Here is a 21,884-nt window from a genome sequence, read left to right as displayed (position 1 = left end):
TCAGGGCGCAGAGGATGCTGCATGATGCAGTTTTTCTGCGCCAAAAACCATGCAAAAGTGAACGCATGCATCACAAAACGCTGCGTTGTGCATGCGTTTACATTTGCGTTGTGCGTTGCGTTGCCGACGCTGCACCGCACAACGCAAATGTGAACGTAGCCATACTGTGACATGATATCGCCAAACTACAGAGGACCTAAAAGGAAGGGGATTGAGGCTATGTGCACACGGTGCGGATTTGCCTGCGGATTCTCAGCAGTTTTCTATCAGGTTTACAGTACCATGTAAACCTAAGGAAAACCAAATCCGCTGTGCCCATGGTGCGGAAAATACGGGGCGGAAACGCTGCGTTGTATTTTCCGCAGCATGTCAATTCTTTGTGTGGATTCCGCTGCGTTTTACACCTGTTCCTCAATAGGAATCCGCAGGTGTAAAACCGCAGGTGGAATCCGCACAAAAAATGCAGGAAATCCGCGGTAAATCCGCAGTGTGGTTTATCTGCGTTTTTTTTTTTAAAACGGTATGGAAAAATCCGCACACTAATCTGCAACGTGGGTACATAGCCTGGCACTGCTTGGGGAATACTGATCTATATTACTTAAAATGGATAACAGTGGGGAAAATTTGCAGTTTTTCCAAAATATCTAGTCGCCCTAAAATGTATTATGTTTTATATCTTTTTGCCTACTTTTTTTCAGATTGTACTGATTATTTCGGCCATCTTGGAGATTGGTTTGGGAATTGCTCAGGGTTTCACCAGCTTCTCCATAACTTTCCCAAGTGGTATTGCGTTTTGGGGGCCAATTTTTGTAAGTACCATAATAATTCTGTACTGTAATGCACCTATACGTGACATGGAGTCCTACCAGAAATGATCTGAGTTCAAATAGCTCCTTACAGAAGGAAGAGGGATTAACCTCAAATGCATCTTTTTCATTAATTAGTGCCTGAAAAGCCAGAGACTTTATATTCTATGCATTAAAAGACAGTGAACGTCTCAATTTAGCTTTTGTAGACCAACAGTTGTTTTAATTTTTATTCCATAAATCAATAGCACACATGAAAATATATCTTAGCTGCTTCTTTCTCTGTCACAATTGATCAGTCATTATTAAAATTCTCAATTCTGAGGTAAAATCTGTATTCCCTGATAAAAAGATAAAAAATAACTAAATAATAAAATAAAAATAACTAAATAATAAAATGGACCAGATTGCAAAAAAGCAGGTAAAACTAGAACTTATCTACTTATCTGTGTGTGATCATTTGTGTCCGTGTGGGAGAGTTATTAGGGTGTGCTGACGTTGTGAACTACTAGAGAAGTCTTAGATTAATCGAATAAATGAACAACTGAATGGTGAAATGAATAAATTGCAACATTTTTTAAATACTTTGCAATTAATTCATTTAGCCATTCAGTTGTTCATTTATTCTATCAATCCACAACTTCTCTAGTAGTTCTCAATGTCAGCACACCCTAATTACTCTCACGGACACAAATTATGGCCAGTCTCACACGTCCAGATATTTCCGGCACCGGAAAAATCGGTACCGGAATTATCCGTGTCCGTGTGTCCGTGTGCCTACCGTGAACATCAGTGTGGCACACGTGCGGCAGCCGTGTGCCGCCTGTGTGCCAACTGGGTACCACACGGACCGTGCAGGAGACAGCGCTACAAGTAAGCGCTGTCCCCTGCATCTGGTGCTGAAGCCGCCATTCATATCTTCTTACCAGCAGCGTTCGCTGGAGAGAAGATATGAATGGCGGCTTCAGCACCACGTGGGGGGGACAGCGCTTACTGTAGCGCTGTCTCCTGCACGGCACACGGACTGCACACGGACAGCGTCCGTGTGCGGTACGTGTTTTACACGGACCCATTGACTTTAATGGGTCCGTGTAATCCGTGCGCTCCCACAAACACTGACATGTCTCCGTGTTTTGCACACGGACACACGGTCCGTGAAAACACGCTGACATGTGCAGAGACACATTGATTTCAATGTGTCTACGTGAGTCAGTGTCTCTGGTACGTGAGGAAGCTGTCACCTCACGTACTGGAGCCACTGACGTGTGAAACCGGCCTCTCACACACAGATAAATTCTAACTTTACATTGCTTTATTGCAATCTAGTCCATTTTATTTATATTTATTTAATTTTCTTTTTTTTTTAATTTTTAATCTTAATACATTTTTTTAAAAGTATGTCATATACCATTTATATTTGTGCATTTATTTTACAATGTTATGATAATTCTGTGTACTTTATTTTGCTGATAAGCTTTATTCAATTTACCAAGGGATGAGTCATATGACACTCAAGGGGTCTGTTTTCACGCGCCCTTTTTATTTTTTTTAGTACAAGGTTCATTTATACATGCGCATGTAACTTGTACCTGTCACTGTGATTTGTCCTGAGGAAAAAGTATGCTACTTCGAAATGCATTGACAAATAAACCAAATTTAATCTTCATGGGTCTTTGACTCCATCTCTCAACATTCCAGGCAGCGCAAAAATTAACCTGCTTTACATGAAATTACAAATCAGAGATGTCTTTATTTAATAATTTATAGTGGCTGGGTGTCTTCCATTTATTGCAAGTACATGCTATTATTTTGCAAGAAGTAGTACAATCCAGAAGGTTTGCCATCAATTGAAGTAAACTTGGACACACAAACGGATGACTGAATGGATTCTTGGGTACATAAAAGGCTTGATGCATTGGAGCGAGAAGAATAAGAGTACGAAAAGCAGGAGATGAGGATGATGATGAGGTTGATGACAATGAGCAGACACTACTTGTGTACGCAGATCAGCTATCAGAAATATGATCACGAGAAGAAATACAGCTTGGGCTTCGCTTATTTTGCTGGTCAGTTTTCATTTTCCTTGTGAGCAGGCAATGCTAGTTCATGCTCTGATGGAGAGATATACTTTCTAGTCTTCATGTGTCAGGATGTACATGGTTTATTTTAAAACAGCAGAGCCTGTACAGTGCAATAGAATGGTCCTCTGGCAATGAGTAAAATAATTCCTACACCCAAGATGTCCGCACACAGGACTCGCAACCACCATGACCACCACCAGAGCTTTCAGGCGCTGTTGAACCTCCTACTGTAATATCAGTCAAGGCATAACCTCTTCCAAGTTGACGGCAGAGAAAGCAGATCTTGCCCCCAGAAGATCTGCTGTTCAGTCATTGGCTCAGATCTTTAATGCCGAATTCACAAACTCTTCCCCACCCTATCCGATAGCATCACTGCCTCAGCATCCCGATCAGGTTTTTAATCATCATCAACATTAACGATGAATCATATCACTGTTGTCGTAGAATGGGAAATGTCCTGAGCTCCCTGTCCTTATGCCTAGATCCCAACTTTAGATTTTCCCTGACTCAGAGTGCCAATACATCTGCCAGTGCTCTATCACCATGGTTTGCAGAATCAACAATAAAGCTAGATATTTGCATTGTGTCCTCCAACTCCTCTAGCCCTATGTCATCTGTGTACAAAAACTGACTGCCCATCTCATCCAATAAATCAACTGATATAAGTTTTTGTTGAATATCTTCTTTGGCCCACGAGTGCTTGGGACCAAGGGGCTCAACAGACGGAGGTGTCATTGACACAAATTAAAGGCCGCTATTAAATAAATTAACTGCTTTGGTGAATGATGAGGTAAAATGTAGAAGACCCTAATGCTACGTATGTTCGTGGTTCGTGGACCCACTGTGCCACGGGGCCGGGCTTGCCTAGGAGGGGCATAGTTAATCGGCTACCTGGTGTTCACTGGAGCTCCTGATGTTGAAGTCAGGCTTGACCTGCAGGTAGCTGTCAGGTACCACTCCTAGTGAGACCACAGTACTTCAGCTGCTGACCCTATGTGTCGGGTACGCAGATACGGCTACAGACTTGGATTCAGTTCAGACTACTATGTTCTGGATCCTCTGCAGAATGGTTACAGACATGAGCATGGACTCTGGCTTATTTAAGGCTACTAGGCTCAGGATCTTTGGGTAGAACGGTTACTGACACAAAGTCTCAGACAGGGCTGATTTGAAGACTGATAGGTCAGTCCGTATAAACAGAATATTCAGATAGGCACTTGTTCAGACACACAGGTCTCAGATACTGGTTCAAGTACCACTGGAGCGGCTTCAGGGTTCTGGACTGGCTGCAAAAGGAAAACAGACTTTGGATTCAGAACTGGCCACACAAGGACCAAAGACTTTAGGTTCAGGACACTGGCAACACCAGGAGCAGTGGACCTCACAATGCACTTTTAACCACCATCACTACCAAATGAAACAATGTTGCTTTGGCACCTCCCTATAGGGGAGGGGGCGTTTTATACTAAATGCCTCCCAGCAATTCGCTGAAGGCATTTTACTGTGTGTGCGTGCTGCCCCTTTAAAAGAAGAGGAATGTACTAGGCGTGCCACAGGGATGTGAGGCACACACAATCTATGGAAGCAGGGAGCACGTCAGTGACCAAGCCTTGTGGCTGGGGCACTGAGTATGTCAGTGTCCCTGCATGGAGGGGGAATGGGAACCATGCAGGGGTGCCAGCAATAGCGTTACAGTACCCTCCCTTACGGCCCCACTTCTTCAAGCCTGCAAGGACTCTCTGAATAGAAGTTGGAGGCCAACACCTCTTCAAGTACTCCCACGGCTTCTCTTCAAGACCACAACATTTCCTGTCCATTAGAAGAAAAGTGAAATTTCTCACCATCTTCACGACTAGGATGTTTCTCTCCATCAAGCTATCTTCATCATAGGACGAAGCTTGGCATTGGAAATTCCCTCTCTGTTTGATGAGGTCAGCTACCGCCCAAGAAGATTCAAAGACCAACTGCAGTTCCTCCGCCTTGACATTCTCTTCAGTCGACCACCTAGAAAGTGAAGATACCTTCAGTGGATTCTAAAGCTGTTAGATGGGAATCTGTCCCCAACTCTTCATGTTCTCCAGCAACAACTTTTCCTCCTAACTGAAGCTTCCATTTGCCATGAATACAGTCACAGTAATCAGTAGAGAGGGAATATTCTTGACAAGGATGGCCTCTCCTACTGGCCCAAGGCTTTGAAGTTTTTAGACTTCTCAGGACAAAGACTGCTGGAATGTTCCATACAACAGCAGTGTTACCATAATCCCTTTTCACAACTGAGTTCCAGCTTCTGTTCAACCAGCTAAATGCGGTCTTTGGAAGGATAAGGCCAGGCATGATTAACTCCTCTCAGGTGTCACCTCACTGGGTTCCTCCTGGAAGTTGGGAAGGGAAGATGTCACAGAAGATACAAGACTCGTCTCATTGAGGACCTTTCGGAAGGCAGCCAGGAAGGCCTGCACGTTTGAGGTCACAGGATTCATGGGGTGTTAAGCCACATTAATGCATCTCCTGCTAGGTAGGACATTAGAAATCCCACCTTGATCCAATCGGAAACAAACTGATGGCCCAAAACTTCATAGTGCCGCATGCACTGCTCTAGGAACCCACGGCACTGCTTCAGATCCCCATAGTACCATTGTGGATCAGGCACTATGGATTCCACTCTAGAGGTATATGTTTCCAGTTGAAAAGTTACAACAAATGTCAGCAGATGAAACAAAATTTTTCCCTGGTTCTCTTTCTGGCAGTCAAGCTGCCAATACAACTCCTAGTGCAGAGAGGACTGGGGATCAGTTGAGCCTATGGTCGAAGCAAACTGTTACGCATGTATGTGGTGCACGTTGTTCGTGAACACACTGCCATGGGGTCGGGCTTGCCTTGGAAGGGCATAGCTAAGCAGGTACCTGGTGTTCACTGGAGCTCTTGATGGTGCAGTCAGGCTTTACCTGCAGGTAGCCGCCAGATACCACTCCTAGGCAGTCCCTGGTATTGCAGCTGCTGACCCCAGAGTTCAGGTATGGAGACACAGGTATAGACTCAGACTCTAAACCAAAAAAATATAGGAGCAAAAAAGTCGAACCAATCACATAATATAGTAGAATTCAAGTAGACAACAACAGAATCAACCTAAAAAAAACACTTCAAAAGGAATATATATACCAAAATAAATCACAAACAAAAAATGTATTCAAAATATAAATAAGTTTATTAAGGACACCAATCCAATTAGACACACACAATAAAAAACATATACGACAAGTCTAAAAACTAAGGGAAACAGAGCACCACCAGTAATCAGGACAAATTGCCTAAAATAAGCATATACTTTGATACAAATCCAGCTATCATAAGTAGGGAAATATGTATTTCATGTCATCATTCACATATTAATTAAATAAAAATCCTAAGGTCTGATCGATATATCATAAAGTGCCTTAAGTCACAGGGTACATATAGCCCCAAATAGTTTATAAAGTGCACATACTAGGATTATAAATAGTAATCCCCAATGGGAAACTTAGCCAAGATAAAATGAATACATATACCAACCGGGATTCATTTCCCTCGTGGCGCTGCTGCTGTCCCGCACTCCAACGCGCGTTTCACACGTTGCTTCGTCAGGGAGTGAAACTGGGAGTGATTACTGGTGGTGCTCTGTTTCCCTTAGTTTTTAGACTTGTCGTATATGTTTTTTATTGTGTGTGTCTAATTGGATTGGTGTCCTTAATAAACTTATTTATATTTTGAATACATTTTTTGTTTGTGATTTATTTTGGTATATATATTCTTTTTCAAGTGGTTTTTTTTAGGTTGATAGACTCAGACTCTGTTCAGACTACTAGGTTTAGGATCCTCTGCAGAACAGTTAATGACACAGACACAGACACAGACTTGGGCTACATTCAAACTACTAGGTTCAGGATCCTCGAGGAGAACGGCTACTGACATGGATTCTCCGGCAGGGCTGATTCGGAGACTGATAGGACAGTCCGGATACACAGAATTATCAACACACGTTCAGACGCAGGCCTCTGATATTGGTCTAGGTACCGTTGGAGCAGCTTCAGCGTTCAGGACTGGCCGCACAAAGACCAGGGACATTAGGTTCAAAAATGGCCACACAAGGCCCAATGACTTTCAGGTCAGGACTGGCCGCACAAGGACCAGGCACTTCAGGTTCAGGACATTGACCGCACCAGGACCAAGGGATCTCACAACTCACTAGTAGACCACTACAATACTTAATCAAACATTGTTGTGTTGGCATGTCATGAGGGGAGGGTGGCTTTTATACTAAATGCCTCACAACCATTGACAGTTCAATATTTTTTGGTCATGGGATGGTTGCCAGTAACACTTTTTGATTTGCAATGCAATTTGAAAAAAAATCAAAAATTTACAGAAAAGTTTAACAACTGTTTTCAAACTCTGCAAAAACATGGAATCTTTGCTAGGAAGGGTACATGTGGTGTACAAAAAGGATAATGCAACAATAGGCCGCCTATAGTACCAGTGAGAAGTTTACATGCCTCCAAATGTTAAATTTATACAGGTTTGCCTGACTTGACTGGAATAATGAAATGTCTAGACAGTCTCTAGACTGTCATATTGCACGACTCGTTAAAGGGTTGATTGTGACTTGTAGGATCGGTACTTTCAACAGGTGGCGCTATAGAGTTTAAGTCCTCTTTTTCTCAGAAGAGGCAATTTGCATGTCTAGACAGTGTAATTTCTTTTTCCAATTTTTTGCTAGGAAAATTAAACCCCCTTAACCAAAGAAGATGATATAGCAGCAGATGAAAGTTAGGTTCATTCTTCCAAAGCTACAGTATTGTTTTGGAGTATACAGTTGAAAAGTAGACTTGTAAAACTGGTGGTATGTTTTATGTAATTAAAATGTTTGTATGTAAACAATATTCTACTTCTCATCCTGATAAAAATTCATGACCAAGAAAGCAAAATTGTTAGGTACATGCACAGAAAGTAAACTGCAACACCAGCCTGCAGTATGTTTGTGTAGCATATGGCTAATCAGATGGACTAGTAAAAAAGTAAAATGTATACAAAAGTTTTCACCCGCAGTATGTCGTGAGGTAAAATGTGAATGTTTTAATTATTTTTCACTATTTATTAGTAATTTCATAGGAAAAAATATTTTTTATGTTCATTTACCTTCTAATATACAAGTATACAGTATAGCGATATACTGGTATACAGAGTTGTATCTCTTTGAACCAGTACAATATGTCTGTAAAGAGGAAAATACCATTTAGATCATCAGGTAGAGAAAATCCTCCCATCTTTAGCAGTGCTGCCTGTTCACTGCTAGCATTTTTGGTCTGCCATGCTACAGGTTTTCAGTTTTAATCAATCAGGAAAGACCACACTTCTATAAAAGCAAATGATGATAATTGACTATATATGAAAGCAACTGCTGATCCCAGACTAGATGCAGGGGGTAGTAAGCGGAGAACCTGCACAGGGAGGAAACAGAACTACTAATACAGCAGTGTCCTGCGTGAGATACAGCAATATCCTGTAGCTGAAGAGTTTTGAATAGTTCTGAGACTAGTTAGGATCAAATGCATGTTATATGATACAAATTTTTCTGTCACTTAGAGGTATGGCAAGAAGGATAGAGAAAATTTTGAATGACTTCAAGTAATTGTAGAAGTATCAACAATGTGAACTCGAAGACAGTGTTATAAGTGTTACAATGTTATCTGTCAAGCTTATTTACAGGTAGTGCACTGTATTAAAAATTATTTATTATTTTTACAGTACATCATTGCAGGAGCTCTGACAATTTCTGCTCATCGTAAACCCAACGTCTGCTTGGTGAGTGACTTTATAAATGGTGTTGTGTTTTGTTAATGTCCCTTGATCAAAGTGAGGATAGTGGTCATTATTATTTTAATCCATATTGGCACATATGGGCCCTTTTAAGACCTGTTTAACATGTCTGTCAAATGTGGAAATTCCCGACCTAACCATAGTGTCTTCTGAAATGATCTAACTGACATAAAAGCATATATGAGACAGTTAGCTCAGCTAAGAAGACCTGGAGGTAAAGCCAATTAAGGTAATGCAAGCAGGGTCTGTGTTTCATAGATATATGAAACACACTTCCCGGTCATAACTCTTTCTAGAGTACAGAATAAGCTCCCAGTACACCCAGGGTAAATTAAAAAAAACTCCATTTCATTTGAAAGCCAAGTGACAGGCATTATACACCTCGAGGCTATGCTCAGCAATCTTCTGAACTTCACTGGAAGCAGTGTATCACTGTGGGATTGGATAGACAGAATGAGGCATGTACTGTTCATGTACAGCCTGACCCTTGCAGTGACCTTTGACAAGGAGGCCCGACAGACGGTCATAAACCACTAGCCTAGAGACTGTGACACTGAGGATAAAGTAATTAAAGTAATTAGAGGACATGCACAATGACACCACAGACTCACAGACTAGCCCAGGAATGTAAACACGCTGCAGGAATTGATGGCCCATATCACTCAAAAGACTCAAAATCGGTATAGAGGTCTGAGGCCATTAGATGAAGTACTGAGGGATCAACTGGTTGCCAGGACCCCTACCTGAGACAGACCTTAAAGGAGTGCCTATGCTTGAATCCAGATCAGAGCTTTCTAGAGGTCGGGGCCAAGGCCTGGGTCCTAGAACGAGAAGCCCCTGTCCCGATGGTTGCGGTGTGGGCTGACTGGGCCCAGGAGCTATACCAGGAAATACAGGATATCCAAGGCAAGCTGCAATGTATCAAGGGAACCCCCACTAGTGTTGCCATGACTGCTCCCATGGCCCGATGTGAAGGGAGATCCGAAAGGGAAAGCAGATTCAATTGTGCCCCTTCAGCAGTCCATCAGTGGAATGCATGCCAGAATGTAGGACCTGCGTTTGAAGGTGCATATATCACGAGACTGTCCAAACCGGAAGAGAAGGAGAAGGGGGTGTCCATTAAACTTACACGTTCCACAGTCAGGGAGCACATCGTAGGGTTCCAAGCCCCAGAAGGCAGAGTGTTATGGCTGGCAATCAGGCAACACAGCGTGCAGTAATCAGCGCACATACAGAGATCTGGCAATAACCAAAAACAATAGGACAAGCTCTGAGACGTGGAATCTCTGTAGACTGCAGTACCTAATCTATCCTCACACAACTATAAGCAGCAGTGGATTGCGCCTAACAACTACCTATGCAACTCGGCACTGCCTGAGGAGCTGACTAGCCTGAAGATAGAAATACAAGCCTGACTTACCTCAGAGAAATACCCCAAAGGAATAGGCAGCCCCCCACATATAATGACTGTTAGCAAGATGAAAAGACAAACGTAGGAATGAAATAGATTCAGCAAAGTGAGGCCCGATATTCTAGACAGAGCGAGGATAGCAAAGAGAACTATGCAGTCTACAAAAAACCCTAAAACGAAAACCACGCAAAGGGGCAAAAAGACCCACCGTGCCGAACTAACAGCACGGCGGTGCACCCCTTTGCTTCTCAGAGCTTCCAGCAAAAGTTAATAGCAAGCTGGACAGAAAAAACAGAAAACAAACTAGAAGCACTTATCTAGCAGAGCAGCAGGCCCAAGGAAAGATGCAGTAGCTCAGATCCAACACTGGAACATTGACAAGGAGCAAGGAAGACAGACTCAGGTGGAGCTAAATAGCAAGGCAGCCAACGAGCTCACCAAAACACCTGAGGGAGGAAGCCCAGAGACTGCAATACCACTTGTGACCACAGAAGTGAACTCAGCCACAGAATTCACAACAGTACCCCCCCCCTTGAGGAGGGGTCACCGAACCCTCACCAGAACCCCCAGGCCGACCAGGATGAGCCACATGAAAGGCACGAACAAGATCTGGGGCATGGACATCAGAGGCAAAAACCCAGGAATTATCTTCCTGAGCATAACCCTTCCATTTGACCAGATACTGGAGTTTCCGTCTAGAGACACGAGAATCCAAAATCTTCTCCACAATATACTCCTATTCCCCCTCCACCAAAACAGGGGCAGGAGGCTCCACAGATGGAACCATAGGTGCCACGTATCTCCTCAACAACGACCTATGGAATACATTATGTATGGAAAAGGAGTCTGGGAGGGTCAGACGAAAAGACACCGGATTGAGAATCTCAGAAATCCTATACGGACCAATAAAACGAGGTTTAAATTTAGGAGAGGAAACCTTCATAGGAATATGACGAGAAGATAACCAAACCAGATCCCCAACACGAAGTCGGGGTCCCACACGGCGTCTGCGATTAGCGAAAAGCTGAGCCTTCTCCTGGGACAAGGTCAAATTGTCCACCACCTGAGTCCAGATCTGCTGCAACCTGTCCACCACAGAATCCACACCAGGACAGTCCGAAGACTCAACCTGTCCTGAAGAGAAACGAGGATGGAACCCAGAATTGCAGAAAAATGGAGAGACCAAGGTAGCCGAGCTGGCCCGATTATTAAGGGCGAACTCAGCCAACGGCAAAAATGACACCCAATCATCCTGGTCAGCGGAAACAAAACATCTCAGATATGTTTCCAAGGTCTGATTGGTTCGTTCGGTCTGGCCATTAGTCTGAGGATGGAAGGCCGAGGAGAAAGATAGGTCAATGCCCATCCTACCACAAAAGGCTCGCCAGAACCTCGAGACAAACTGGGAACCTCTGTCAGAAACAATATTCTCAGGAATGCCATGTAAACGAACCACATGCTGGAAGAACAAAGGCACCAAATCAGAGGAGGAAGGCAATTTAACCAAGGGCACCAGATGGACCATTTTAGAAAAGCGATCACAGACCACCCAAATGACCGACATTTTTTGAGAAACGGGAAGGTCAGAAATGAAATCCATCGAAATATGTGTCCAAGGCCTCTTCGGGACCGGCAAGGGCAAAAGCAACCCACTGGCACGTGAACAGCAGGGCTTAGCCCTAGCACAAATTCCACAGGACTGCACAAAAGCACGCACATCCCGTGACAGAGATGGCCACCAGAAGGATCTAGCAACCAACTCCCTGGTACCAAAGATTCCTGGATGACCGGCCAGCACCGAACAATGAAGTTCAGAGATAACTTTACTAGTCCACCTATCAGGGACGAACAGTTTCTCGGCCGGACAACGATCAGGTTTATTAGCCTGAAATTTCTGCAACACTCTCCGCAAATCAGGGGAGATGGCAGACACAATGACTCCTTCCTTGAGGATACTCGCCGGCTCAGATAACCCCGGAGAGTCGGGCACAAAACTCCTAGACAGAGCATCCGCCTTCACATTTTTAGAGCCCGGAAGGTATGAAACCACAAAATCAAAACGAGCAAAAAATAACGACCAACGGGCCTGTCTAGGATTCAAGCGCTTGGCAGACTCAAGATAAGTAAGGTTCTTATGATCAGTCAAAACCACCACGCGATGCTTAGCACCCTCAAGCCAATGACGCCACTCCTCGAATGCCCACTTCATGGCCAGCAACTCTCGGTTGCCCACATCATAATTACGCTCAGCAGCAGAAAATTTCCTGGAAAAGAAAGCACATGGTTTGAACACTGAGCAACCAGAACCTCTCTGTGACAAAACCGCCCCTGCACCAATCTCAGAAGCATCAACCTCGACCTGGAACGGAAGAGAAACATCAGGTTGACACAACACAGGGGCACAGCAGAAACGACGCTTCAACTCCTGAAAAGCTTCCACGGCAGCAGAAGACCAATTAACCAAATCAGCACCCTTCTTGGTCAAATCGGTCAATGGTCTGGCAATGCTAGAAAAATTACAGATGAAGCGACGATAAAAATTAGCAAAGCCCAGGAATTTCTGCAGACTTTTTAGAGATGTCGGCTGAGTCCAATCCTGGATGGCCTGAACCTTAACCGGATCCATCTCGATAGTAGAAGGGGAAAAGATGAACCCCAAAAATGAAACTTTCTGCACACCGAAGAGACACTTTGATCCCTTCACGAACAAGGAATTAGCACGCAGTACCTGGAAAACCATTCTGACTTGCTTCACATGAGACTCCCAATCATCAGAGAAGATCAAAATGTCATCCAAGTAAACAATCAAGAATTTATCCAGATACTCACGGAAAATGTCATGCATAAAAGACTGAAAAACAGATGGAGCATTGGCAAGTCCAAACGGCATCACCAGATACTCAAAATGACCCTCGGGCGTATTAAATGCCGTTTTCCATTCATCTCCTTGCCTGATTCTCACCAGATTATACGCACCACGAAGATCTATCTTGGTGAACCAACTAGCCCCCTTAATCCGAGCAAACAAGTCAGAAATCAATGGCAAGGGATACTGAAACTTAACAGTGATCTTATTAAGAAGGCGGTAATCAATACACGGTCTTAGCGAACCATCCTTCTTGGCTACAAAAAAGAACCCTGCTCCCAATGGTGACGACGATGGGCGAATATGTCCCTTCTCCAGGGACTCCTTCACATAACTGCGCATAGCGGTGTGTTCAGGTACGGACAAATTAAATAAACGACCCTTAGGGAATTTACTACCAGGAATCAAATCGATAGCACAATCACAATTCCTATGCGGAGGTAGGGCATCAGACTTGGACTCTTCAAATACATCCTGAAAGTCCGACAAGAACTCTGGGATGTCAGAAGGAATGGATGACGAAATAGACAAAAATGGAACATCACCATGTACTCCCTGACAACCCCAGCTGGTTACCGACATAGAGTTCCAATCCAATACTGGATTATGGGTTTGTAGCCATGGCAACCCCAACACGACCACATCATGCAAATTATGCAGTACCAGAAAGCGAATAACTTCCTGATGTGCAGGAGCCATGCACATGGTCAGCTGGGCCCAGTACTGAGGCTTATTCTTGGCCAAAGGTGTAGCATCAATTCCTCTCAACGGAATAGGACACCGCAAAGGCTCCAAGAAAAATCCACAACGTTTAGCATAATCCAAATCCATCAGATTCAGGGCAGCGCCTGAATCCACAAACGCCATGACAGAATACGATGACAAAGAGCACATTAAGGTAATGGACAAAAGGAATTTGGACTGTACAGTACCAATAACGGCAGAGCTATCGAACCGCCTAGTGCGTTTAGGACAATTAGAAATAGCATGAGTAGAATCACCACAATAGAAACACAGTCTGTTCAGACGTCTGTGTTCTTGCCGTTCTACTTTAGTCATAGTCCTGTCGCACTGCATAGGCTCAGGTTTACTCTCAGACAATACCGCCAGATGGTGCACAGATTTACGCTCGCGCAAGCGACGACCGATCTGAATGGCCAAGGACATGGACTCATTCAAACCAGCAGGCATAGGAAATCCCACCATTACATCCTTAAGAGCTTCAGAGAGACCCTTTCTGAACAAAGCCGCTAGTGCAGATTCATTCCACAGAGTGAGTACTGACCACTTTCTAAATTTCTGACAATATACTTCTATATCATCCTGACCCTGGCATAAAGCCAGCAGATTTTTCTCAGCCTGATCCACTGAATTAGGCTCATCGTAAAGCAATCCGAGCGCCAGGAAAAACGCATCGACACTACTCAATGCAGGGTCTCCTGGCGCAAGAGAAAACGCCCAGTCCTGTGGGTCGCCGCGCAAAAAAGAAATAATAATCAAAACCTGTTGAATAGGATTACCAGAAGAATGAGGTTTCAAGGCCAAAAATAGCTTACAATTATTTCTGAAGCTCAGGAACTTAGTTCTGTCACCAAAAAACAAATCAGGAATCGGAATTCTTGGTTCTAGCATCGATTTCTGATCAATAGTATCTTGAATCTTTTGTACATTTACAACGAGATTATCCATTGAGGAGCACAGAGCCTGAATATCCATGTCCACAGCTGTGTCCTGAAGCACTCTAATGTCTAGGGGAAAAAAAAGACTGAAGACAGAGCTAAGAAAAAAAAATGATGTCAGGATTTCTTTTTTCCCTCTATTGGGAATCATTGGTGTGGCTCCTTGTACTGTTATGGCTGGCAATCAGGCAACACAGCGTGCAGTAATCAGCGCACATACAGAGATCTGGCAATAACCAAAAACAATAGGACAAGCTCTGAGACGTGGAATCTCTGTAGACTGCAGTACCTAATCTATCCTCACACAACTATAAGCAGCAGTGGATTGCGCCTAACAACTACCTATGCAACTCGGCACTGCCTGAGGAGCTGACTAGCCTGAAGATAGAAATACAAGCCTGACTTACCTCAGAGAAATACCCCAAAGGAATAGGCAGCCCCCCACATATAATGACTGTTAGCAAGATGAAAAGACAAACGTAGGAATGAAATAGATTCAGCAAAGTGAGGCCCGATATTCTAGACAGAGCGAGGATAGCAAAGAGAACTATGCAGTCTACAAAAAACCCTAAAACGAAAACCACGCAAAGGGGCAAAAAGACCCACCGTGCCGAACTAACAGCACGGCGGTGCACCCCTTTGCTTCTCAGAGCTTCCAGCAAAAGTTAATAGCAAGCTGGACAGAAAAAACAGAAAACAAACTAGAAGCACTTATCTAGCAGAGCAGCAGGCCCAAGGAAAGATGCAGTAGCTCAGATCCAACACTGGAACATTGACAAGGAGCAAGGAAGACAGACTCAGGTGGAGCTAAATAGCAAGGCAGCCAACGAGCTCACCAAAACACCTGAGGGAGGAAGCCCAGAGACTGCAATACCACTTGTGACCACAGAAGTGAACTCAGCCACAGAATTCACAACAGCAGAGATAAAGAGATATTGTCTCTGATAGACCCATTGCCTGGGCTGAGTTTAATGGGCAGTTTATGTGTTGCTTAATGTTTATGTTGTCCCAGGTAACCAATATGCCTGAAGAATATTTTCAGATTCACTTTGCCGAAGCCATCCACTCCAAGAAAGAACCCACTATCCAACTATTGGCAGCTAACCAACTGCCCATTTCAGTGGTTGGAGTAGTGTGGATGTCTGTACGGGTGAGTAGAACAGAGCTGGGCCGAAAATGGATAGTGCTGGTAAAGTGCTCTGGAAGAGGAGGACCCATCATGACTCTGGGGATGAATGTGTTACAGGAAGTAGGGCAGTTCCTGGATGATGGCCCAGACAGAAACAGTTGGACCCGTACCACTCATGACCAAGCCAGCAAGAAGTTGTTCCTGCAGCCCATGCAAGTCAACCAAATTTAGAAGTAGCCCACTGCCTCCCAGTGCCTCTGCAAAGTGCTGATGGTCCCAAAAGCTGCAATGACACTACCAGCAGTGGAGAGACTGTGCTAACTATACCAATACTGGCTCACGTATCCTTGGAAGGGGTGGATGTCCAAATTGAACCGATTGAGGGCGATGAAACGATCTCCAGACTATTGGTAGCTCACACAAGTTTGTGTGATGCCAGAAAATGTTACCAAGGCCGATGCTAGAGAATTAACGTCTGGATGAGGAGACCCATGGCCCTTGGCGATGTCACTCAATGGTCAAAAGGAAAGAAGCAAGCCACTAGCCAGCTGCCATCTCTTGAAACAAATGGAGTCAAATCTCATGGAATTCTCCTCAAAACAAGTTGGACAGGTCAAACATTTGCTGCAGCTATAACGAGGTGTGTTTGCATTTCACGAAGATTTCTTTGGATGCACCCAGGCTATACAGCACGAGATCCCCATGGGAACCGTTGCTTCCATTTGACAAGCATATCAGCAAATCCCACCTCAGATGTACCTAGCGGTGAAGAACTGCTGTAACACATGCTGTGCAATGGAGTGATCCGCAAAAGCCAGAGCCTCTGAGTGGTACTTATTGTGCTAGTTCAAAAGAAAGATGATATCCTGATGTTCTGCGTGGACTACCGAAGGCTGAAAACTTGCACAATGCAGCGTTCCTACCCCTTGCCCAGGATCAAAGAATCCCTGTCCACTCTGGGAAAGTCCAAGTACTTCTCCTTCAACCTAGCCAGCAGCTACTGGCAGATCCTGGTGGCTGCTGAAGATCACCTGCAGATGGCCATTGTCCTCTCTATGGGCCTATTTGAATTTAACCAGATGCCTTTCGGTCTGATATACTGTATGCACCAGTGACATTCCAATGCCTGAGGGAGAGATGCTTGGGAGATCCAAACTTTGAAACGACTTATATATATCTTGATGACATCATCATTTACTCCTCCAAGTTCGAAGATCACCTTATCTGGCTAGAACAAGTGTTGGAGTGGCTTCAAAGACTTGGGTTAACAATCAAACCTCGAAAGTGTCACTTGTTTAAGAGGGAGATTGAATATCTGAGAGCATTCCCCACCATGGGGAAGGTGGTTGCAGTACAAAAGTGGCTCATTCTTACCAATCTGAGTGAACTGAGAGCATTCCTGGGACGGGCTGGATGCTACCACAGAGTCATAATTTTTTTTGCTGAGATCGCAGCACCGCTCAACAAGTTGCTACAAGAAACTGCAGGAGGAGCCAAGCAGTAGCCAATCCAGTGAGACCATAGGCAAGGGGAAACTTTTTAGGCATTAAAGATGACACTGATGGATGTTCCCATCTTAGCTTGCGAAGACTTCTCTCAGCCCTTCATGCTGTACACCAACAGAAGCCTGTACAGACTAGGAGCGGTACTCGCCCAAGTGCAGGAAAGAAGAGAAAGGGTGATTCTCTATGCCAGACAGTCACTGAGAGAGACTGAAAAGAGCCCGGACAACTATAATTCGTTTAGGATGGAGCTGCTGGTGCTGGTGTGGGCTATAGCCAAAAAATTGCAGAGTGATTGTCGAGGTCAGAAAGACGCATGCAGATGAACAATAATCCCCTGGCTCACCTGGAGAATGCAAAACTGAGAAAGATGGGCCACGAAAATGTCCAAATATCAGTACAGGATCTCCTACTGGCCCAAATCTCAGCGCTTGCGGATGCTCTGACCCGAGTCAATCAAGTAGACCAAAAGAAGGATGTGGATGAAGAACTTGAATGTTATGAGATTACAGAATTCAAACAGATGTTATAACAACCCAAGAGTCTAAAGAAGAGTCCAGACCCACTCAAATCCTGGGGCGCCCCAGAGATGAGTGGATACGCCTACAGTAGCCTGATCCCAAACAAGTGGAGCTAAGGAAATGGCACATCCTTTGATAAAGGTTTGGCCTGGAGGATAGGACTACTCTACTCTTGGGCCAGAGGGAGAGGCTCTTCATGAGAGATGGATTTCTGTGTTGAAGGTGGTGGCTCCATAGGGTTGGTGGTGCAGTTCGCTTAAGAAGCTCATGAGAGTGGTGCTCACTTTGATTCTCATAAGGTCTTTCAGTGGTTGCAGCAGCTGGCGTATTGGCCCCAGCTGTAACAGGTTGTGAAAGAGGCCTGTGAAGATGTCACCGTTGCAAGCTGAACAAACCTCAGGAACAGAGGGCCCCTATTCAAGTTAAATTTGCATATATGGTGCCCAAAGAGGATTCATTCTGACCAAAGGGCATGCGCTGGGAAGAGCAATGAAAGAGCTGTACCATCTCTACAGAAATTGAACCACACCGTAGCACCCACAAAAAGCGGCCCAAATTCATTTCTTAGTTAGTTTTGGTCTACAACAATCAAGTCCATGGGACAACTGGTTACACGCCCTATATTCTGCTGTTTGGATAAAGTGATTGGAATATTACAAAGCTGGAATTTGACTCGGAAGACCCCTGACCGATGTAGTAGTCCAAGTACCTGGATCCGAGAACACCAGCACCAACTCAAGACAGTGAGACGGTTGGTCGAGCAGAAGTTTTGGAAGGTGACACATTCAGGTCAGCCTCCTATGTTAGGCAAACAGCTCCAGTCAGGAGATTGTGTGCTAGTACGGATTAAGTGACCCAAAAGCCACAAATATTTTTGTGCAAATGTGTTGCTCAAAAATGTTGCAACACCAATTTTCCACCACACATTAAGGAATCAGTGCCTACAGTATATACTGTATATATTTTTACATTTTCAAAGAACGCACCTCTTCCGACAAGCCTACAACCTGCAGTAACCACCGATCGACCAAACCGCTGCATGACCAGCTCTACCCTCACCCACTGTATCCTCACCCATCCCTTGTAGCTTGTGAGCCCTCGCGGGCAGGGTCCTCTCTCCTCCTGTACCAGTTGTGACTTGTATTGTTCAAGATTATTGTACTTGTTTTATTATGTATACCCCTCCTCACATGTAAAGTGCCATGGAATAAATGGCGCTGTAATAATAAATAATAATAATAATAATGACTTTTTTTTTTTTTACAATTTCCCTTCTAAAAGAAGTACTTAAATTGCTAGACAAAAGTTTTTAATTTGCAGTTTTTATGCAATAAGCATTTTCTTAAGACAATGCAAATCTTTTAGAGACGCCGTTAATCTACCACACTTAAACCAAGTTACAAGTTGATTGATTATTTAGAACCTTAGAACCAAATAACTCTGCTTGCTAAGAGTTTCAAAAAATGATCAGTTTGGACATTATGATTTATTAATTTGATTCCAACCTCTGGGTGCACTATCAGCCATGAGAAGTCTTCGGCCTCTATATGCCAGAGGGTATCTGCACTTTTTGGCTCTTCCCACATGTATGCATTTTCTCCTGTATTATGGCAATAGTAGATTTGAAACCTCTATTCTTGGAAATAAGTGTATGTGATGAAAAAACTCTTTTAAATAAATAAGAACCATGAAATGTTCCAAGCTAGAAGTCCCATACGAAAGGTCAAATATTAAATCCATGCTTACCCATATTTTGCAAGATGTATAATAAATTGTATTTGCCTTTTATTTCAACAGATCAGAGGATCCCTCTCCCTAAACATCATCACTTCCATATTCAGTACTATTGCTTTAATCCTAAATATTATTGATCTCGCAGTCATGCAAAGTTATTGCTACTATGGCTCTGGCAATTATTACAATGAAGTGTACTATCAAGAATGCAAGAATCAGTTTGTAAGTTTTATTCATCTTTGCACCATTTAGTAAACCAATTGCTAATCAATAGTTCAATATCTCTTCTGCTGAGAACCCAGACAAGTGCTGGTGTCATGACTCTGTTGTCGAATATCCCGGGCTTCTTCCCTGTCCCTAGCGATATTGGGTGCCCTATATATCTCTGCTCTCCGAATAACTTCTTATGGTGAAGAAGCCGGGGCCATGTACCTTGCTGAGCTCATGAATCCACCCATAGTCTTTTCCCTCCCCCCACCAATGGAAGAGGGGACTAGTGGTGTATGGCAATACACCAACCAGACTAACAAGGTAATACGAACAGAGATAAAGAAAATTACCAATCATACAAATGTTCACTCACAAACTACAGAGGGGAACAACGGGGAGTGAAAGAAGGGAAAAATCAAAAGTAGGAGAAGAGGAATTGCACACAACCAGGGAGACCCCCAGAATGCGGATTACCTGGTGGGCCTCATAGAAAGGTACCAGGTGGTAGAGAGGTCCCTAAGGAAGGCAGGTGGTGGTACATCTCCATACTGTGGTACCCAGCAGGAGCCCAAGACCCAAAACAGGGATGACATAGCCACCGCTAAGGGGAGCCCGAGGACCCAAAGAGCCACTGAAGGGCTACCAAAGGCTGCTGGTAAAGATCTGATCTGCTGGCAGTGTTACGGTCCTGGACACATAACGGCTCATTCTCCTATGTCTTCCGAGCAGATGGACTAAAAAACTAGTCAGGAACTGCTCATATTATGCCTATCCCACCTGCAGTGTGGACTATCAGCCCGGAGAGGGGCCTCAGGCATGCCCCATAACCATAAATGAAGTACTGGGGTGAGGACTTTTAGACCCTGGGAGTTTGGTGAACCTGATAAGGGCCACGCTTCCCCACCAGTTGATTGCAAGGAAGCATGTGGGCATCTGCTGTATCCACGGGTATGCCAAAGACTTCCCTGTTGCCAAAGTGTTGATAAAAGCGAGCCGTGGTATGGTGATAAATGAGGTCGGGGTAGTCAGAGACTTGAAACACCCTGTGATAATTGGGAGGGACTTCAACCTGTTCTGGGATTCTTGGGGAAAGGCAGGGGTGCCAAGTGATTGATGGGGTTGCTCAAGAATTGGGGGCTGACACCAGGTACCCACATTTTGCAGTCAATAGCAAATTGTTATATTGAGTGAATACACTGAGAGGAGGTGAGATAGTGGAGCAGCTGTTGGTTCCACGATCATACCGACGGAGGGTTTTAGACATGGCCCATTTGCATTTTTGGGGGGCATCTGCGGGTAGAGAAAATGCAGGAGAGAATATTGCAAAGGTTCTATTGGCTGGGATGTTATCTGGGATGATTAAGGGAGAAAAAGGGTAAGATTTCCAGGGTGACTAGGTGGTTCTTCGGCCTTCAGGATTTCAGGTTCTACACTACCTGACATAAGTTATGTCGCTTATCCATGCTATGTAAATAAAAGCTTATAACCTGACATTAAATTCATCCATTGGTTGTATAAATTATTCTTTTGAAAGCTGAAACCCTCCGAAATGTGGTTTAGGTTAAGAAAATAGATTGGCATCAGTGCAGAAATATTGATCAGTTAATGGACACAGAATGGTCAGATTTTGGCAAGACAAATGTTTTGTCGCCTTGTCATACAATGCACCCAATCCTAGTTTACATCCTCACCTGTGCTCAGTAAATGATCGGTTAATTAGTGTGCATGGATAAGAAGAAACCCAGCAACCCAGACCTTCACTTGAACTGCAACTTGAGCTCTGACAAAATGCCAAAAATCCACCCTACGACTAAAGCCTGGATTATCAAGAGGCTAAAGACCAGATCCACTGCAGAGGTGGCTGGCACCTTTAATGTGTCTCAGTGTCAAGTACAAAGAATTTAAAAAAAGATTTGAAGAGACTGGTGATGTGTTTGACAAGCCCAGGTCCAGCAGACTCCACAAGACAACTGCTCAGGAGGAACGTTTGTTGGTTAGAAAATCCAAAGCAAGCCCCTCTTCCACTGCAGCAAAGCTCCAACAGGCCTGGTCACCTCAAGTCCCTGTGTCAACTAGAACAGTTTGTAGGATT

At 44.1% G+C, this 21,884-nt stretch overlaps 1 protein-coding gene across 7 annotated transcripts in view; it reads left to right on the top strand.

Annotated features, from left to right (window-relative positions):
• The window catches only part of LOC138665396 (membrane-spanning 4-domains subfamily A member 4A-like), a 269,436-nt gene that overhangs the window by 88,365 nt on the left and 159,187 nt on the right, over positions 1 to 21,884 (top strand). For 5 of the 7 annotated variants that reach the window (XM_069752830.1, XM_069752835.1, XM_069752829.1 and 2 more), the window contains exons 3-5: positions 699 to 809; positions 8,669 to 8,725; positions 19,646 to 19,804. In XM_069752830.1, the coding sequence (XP_069608931.1) occupies positions 699 to 809; positions 8,669 to 8,725; positions 19,646 to 19,804 (327 nt within the window). The remainder of the gene's footprint in view (positions 1 to 698; positions 810 to 8,668; positions 8,726 to 19,645; positions 19,805 to 21,884) is intronic. The other 2 variants (XM_069752834.1, XM_069752831.1) reach the window with 1 other exon arrangement.

Source organism: Ranitomeya imitator, chromosome 2 (assembly GCF_032444005.1).
Source record: "Ranitomeya imitator isolate aRanImi1 chromosome 2, aRanImi1.pri, whole genome shotgun sequence".
NCBI lineage: Eukaryota > Metazoa > Chordata > Amphibia > Anura > Dendrobatidae > Ranitomeya > Ranitomeya imitator.
Note: the sequence above shows the minus strand (reverse complement) of the source record. Positions and strands in the feature narration are given on the sequence as shown.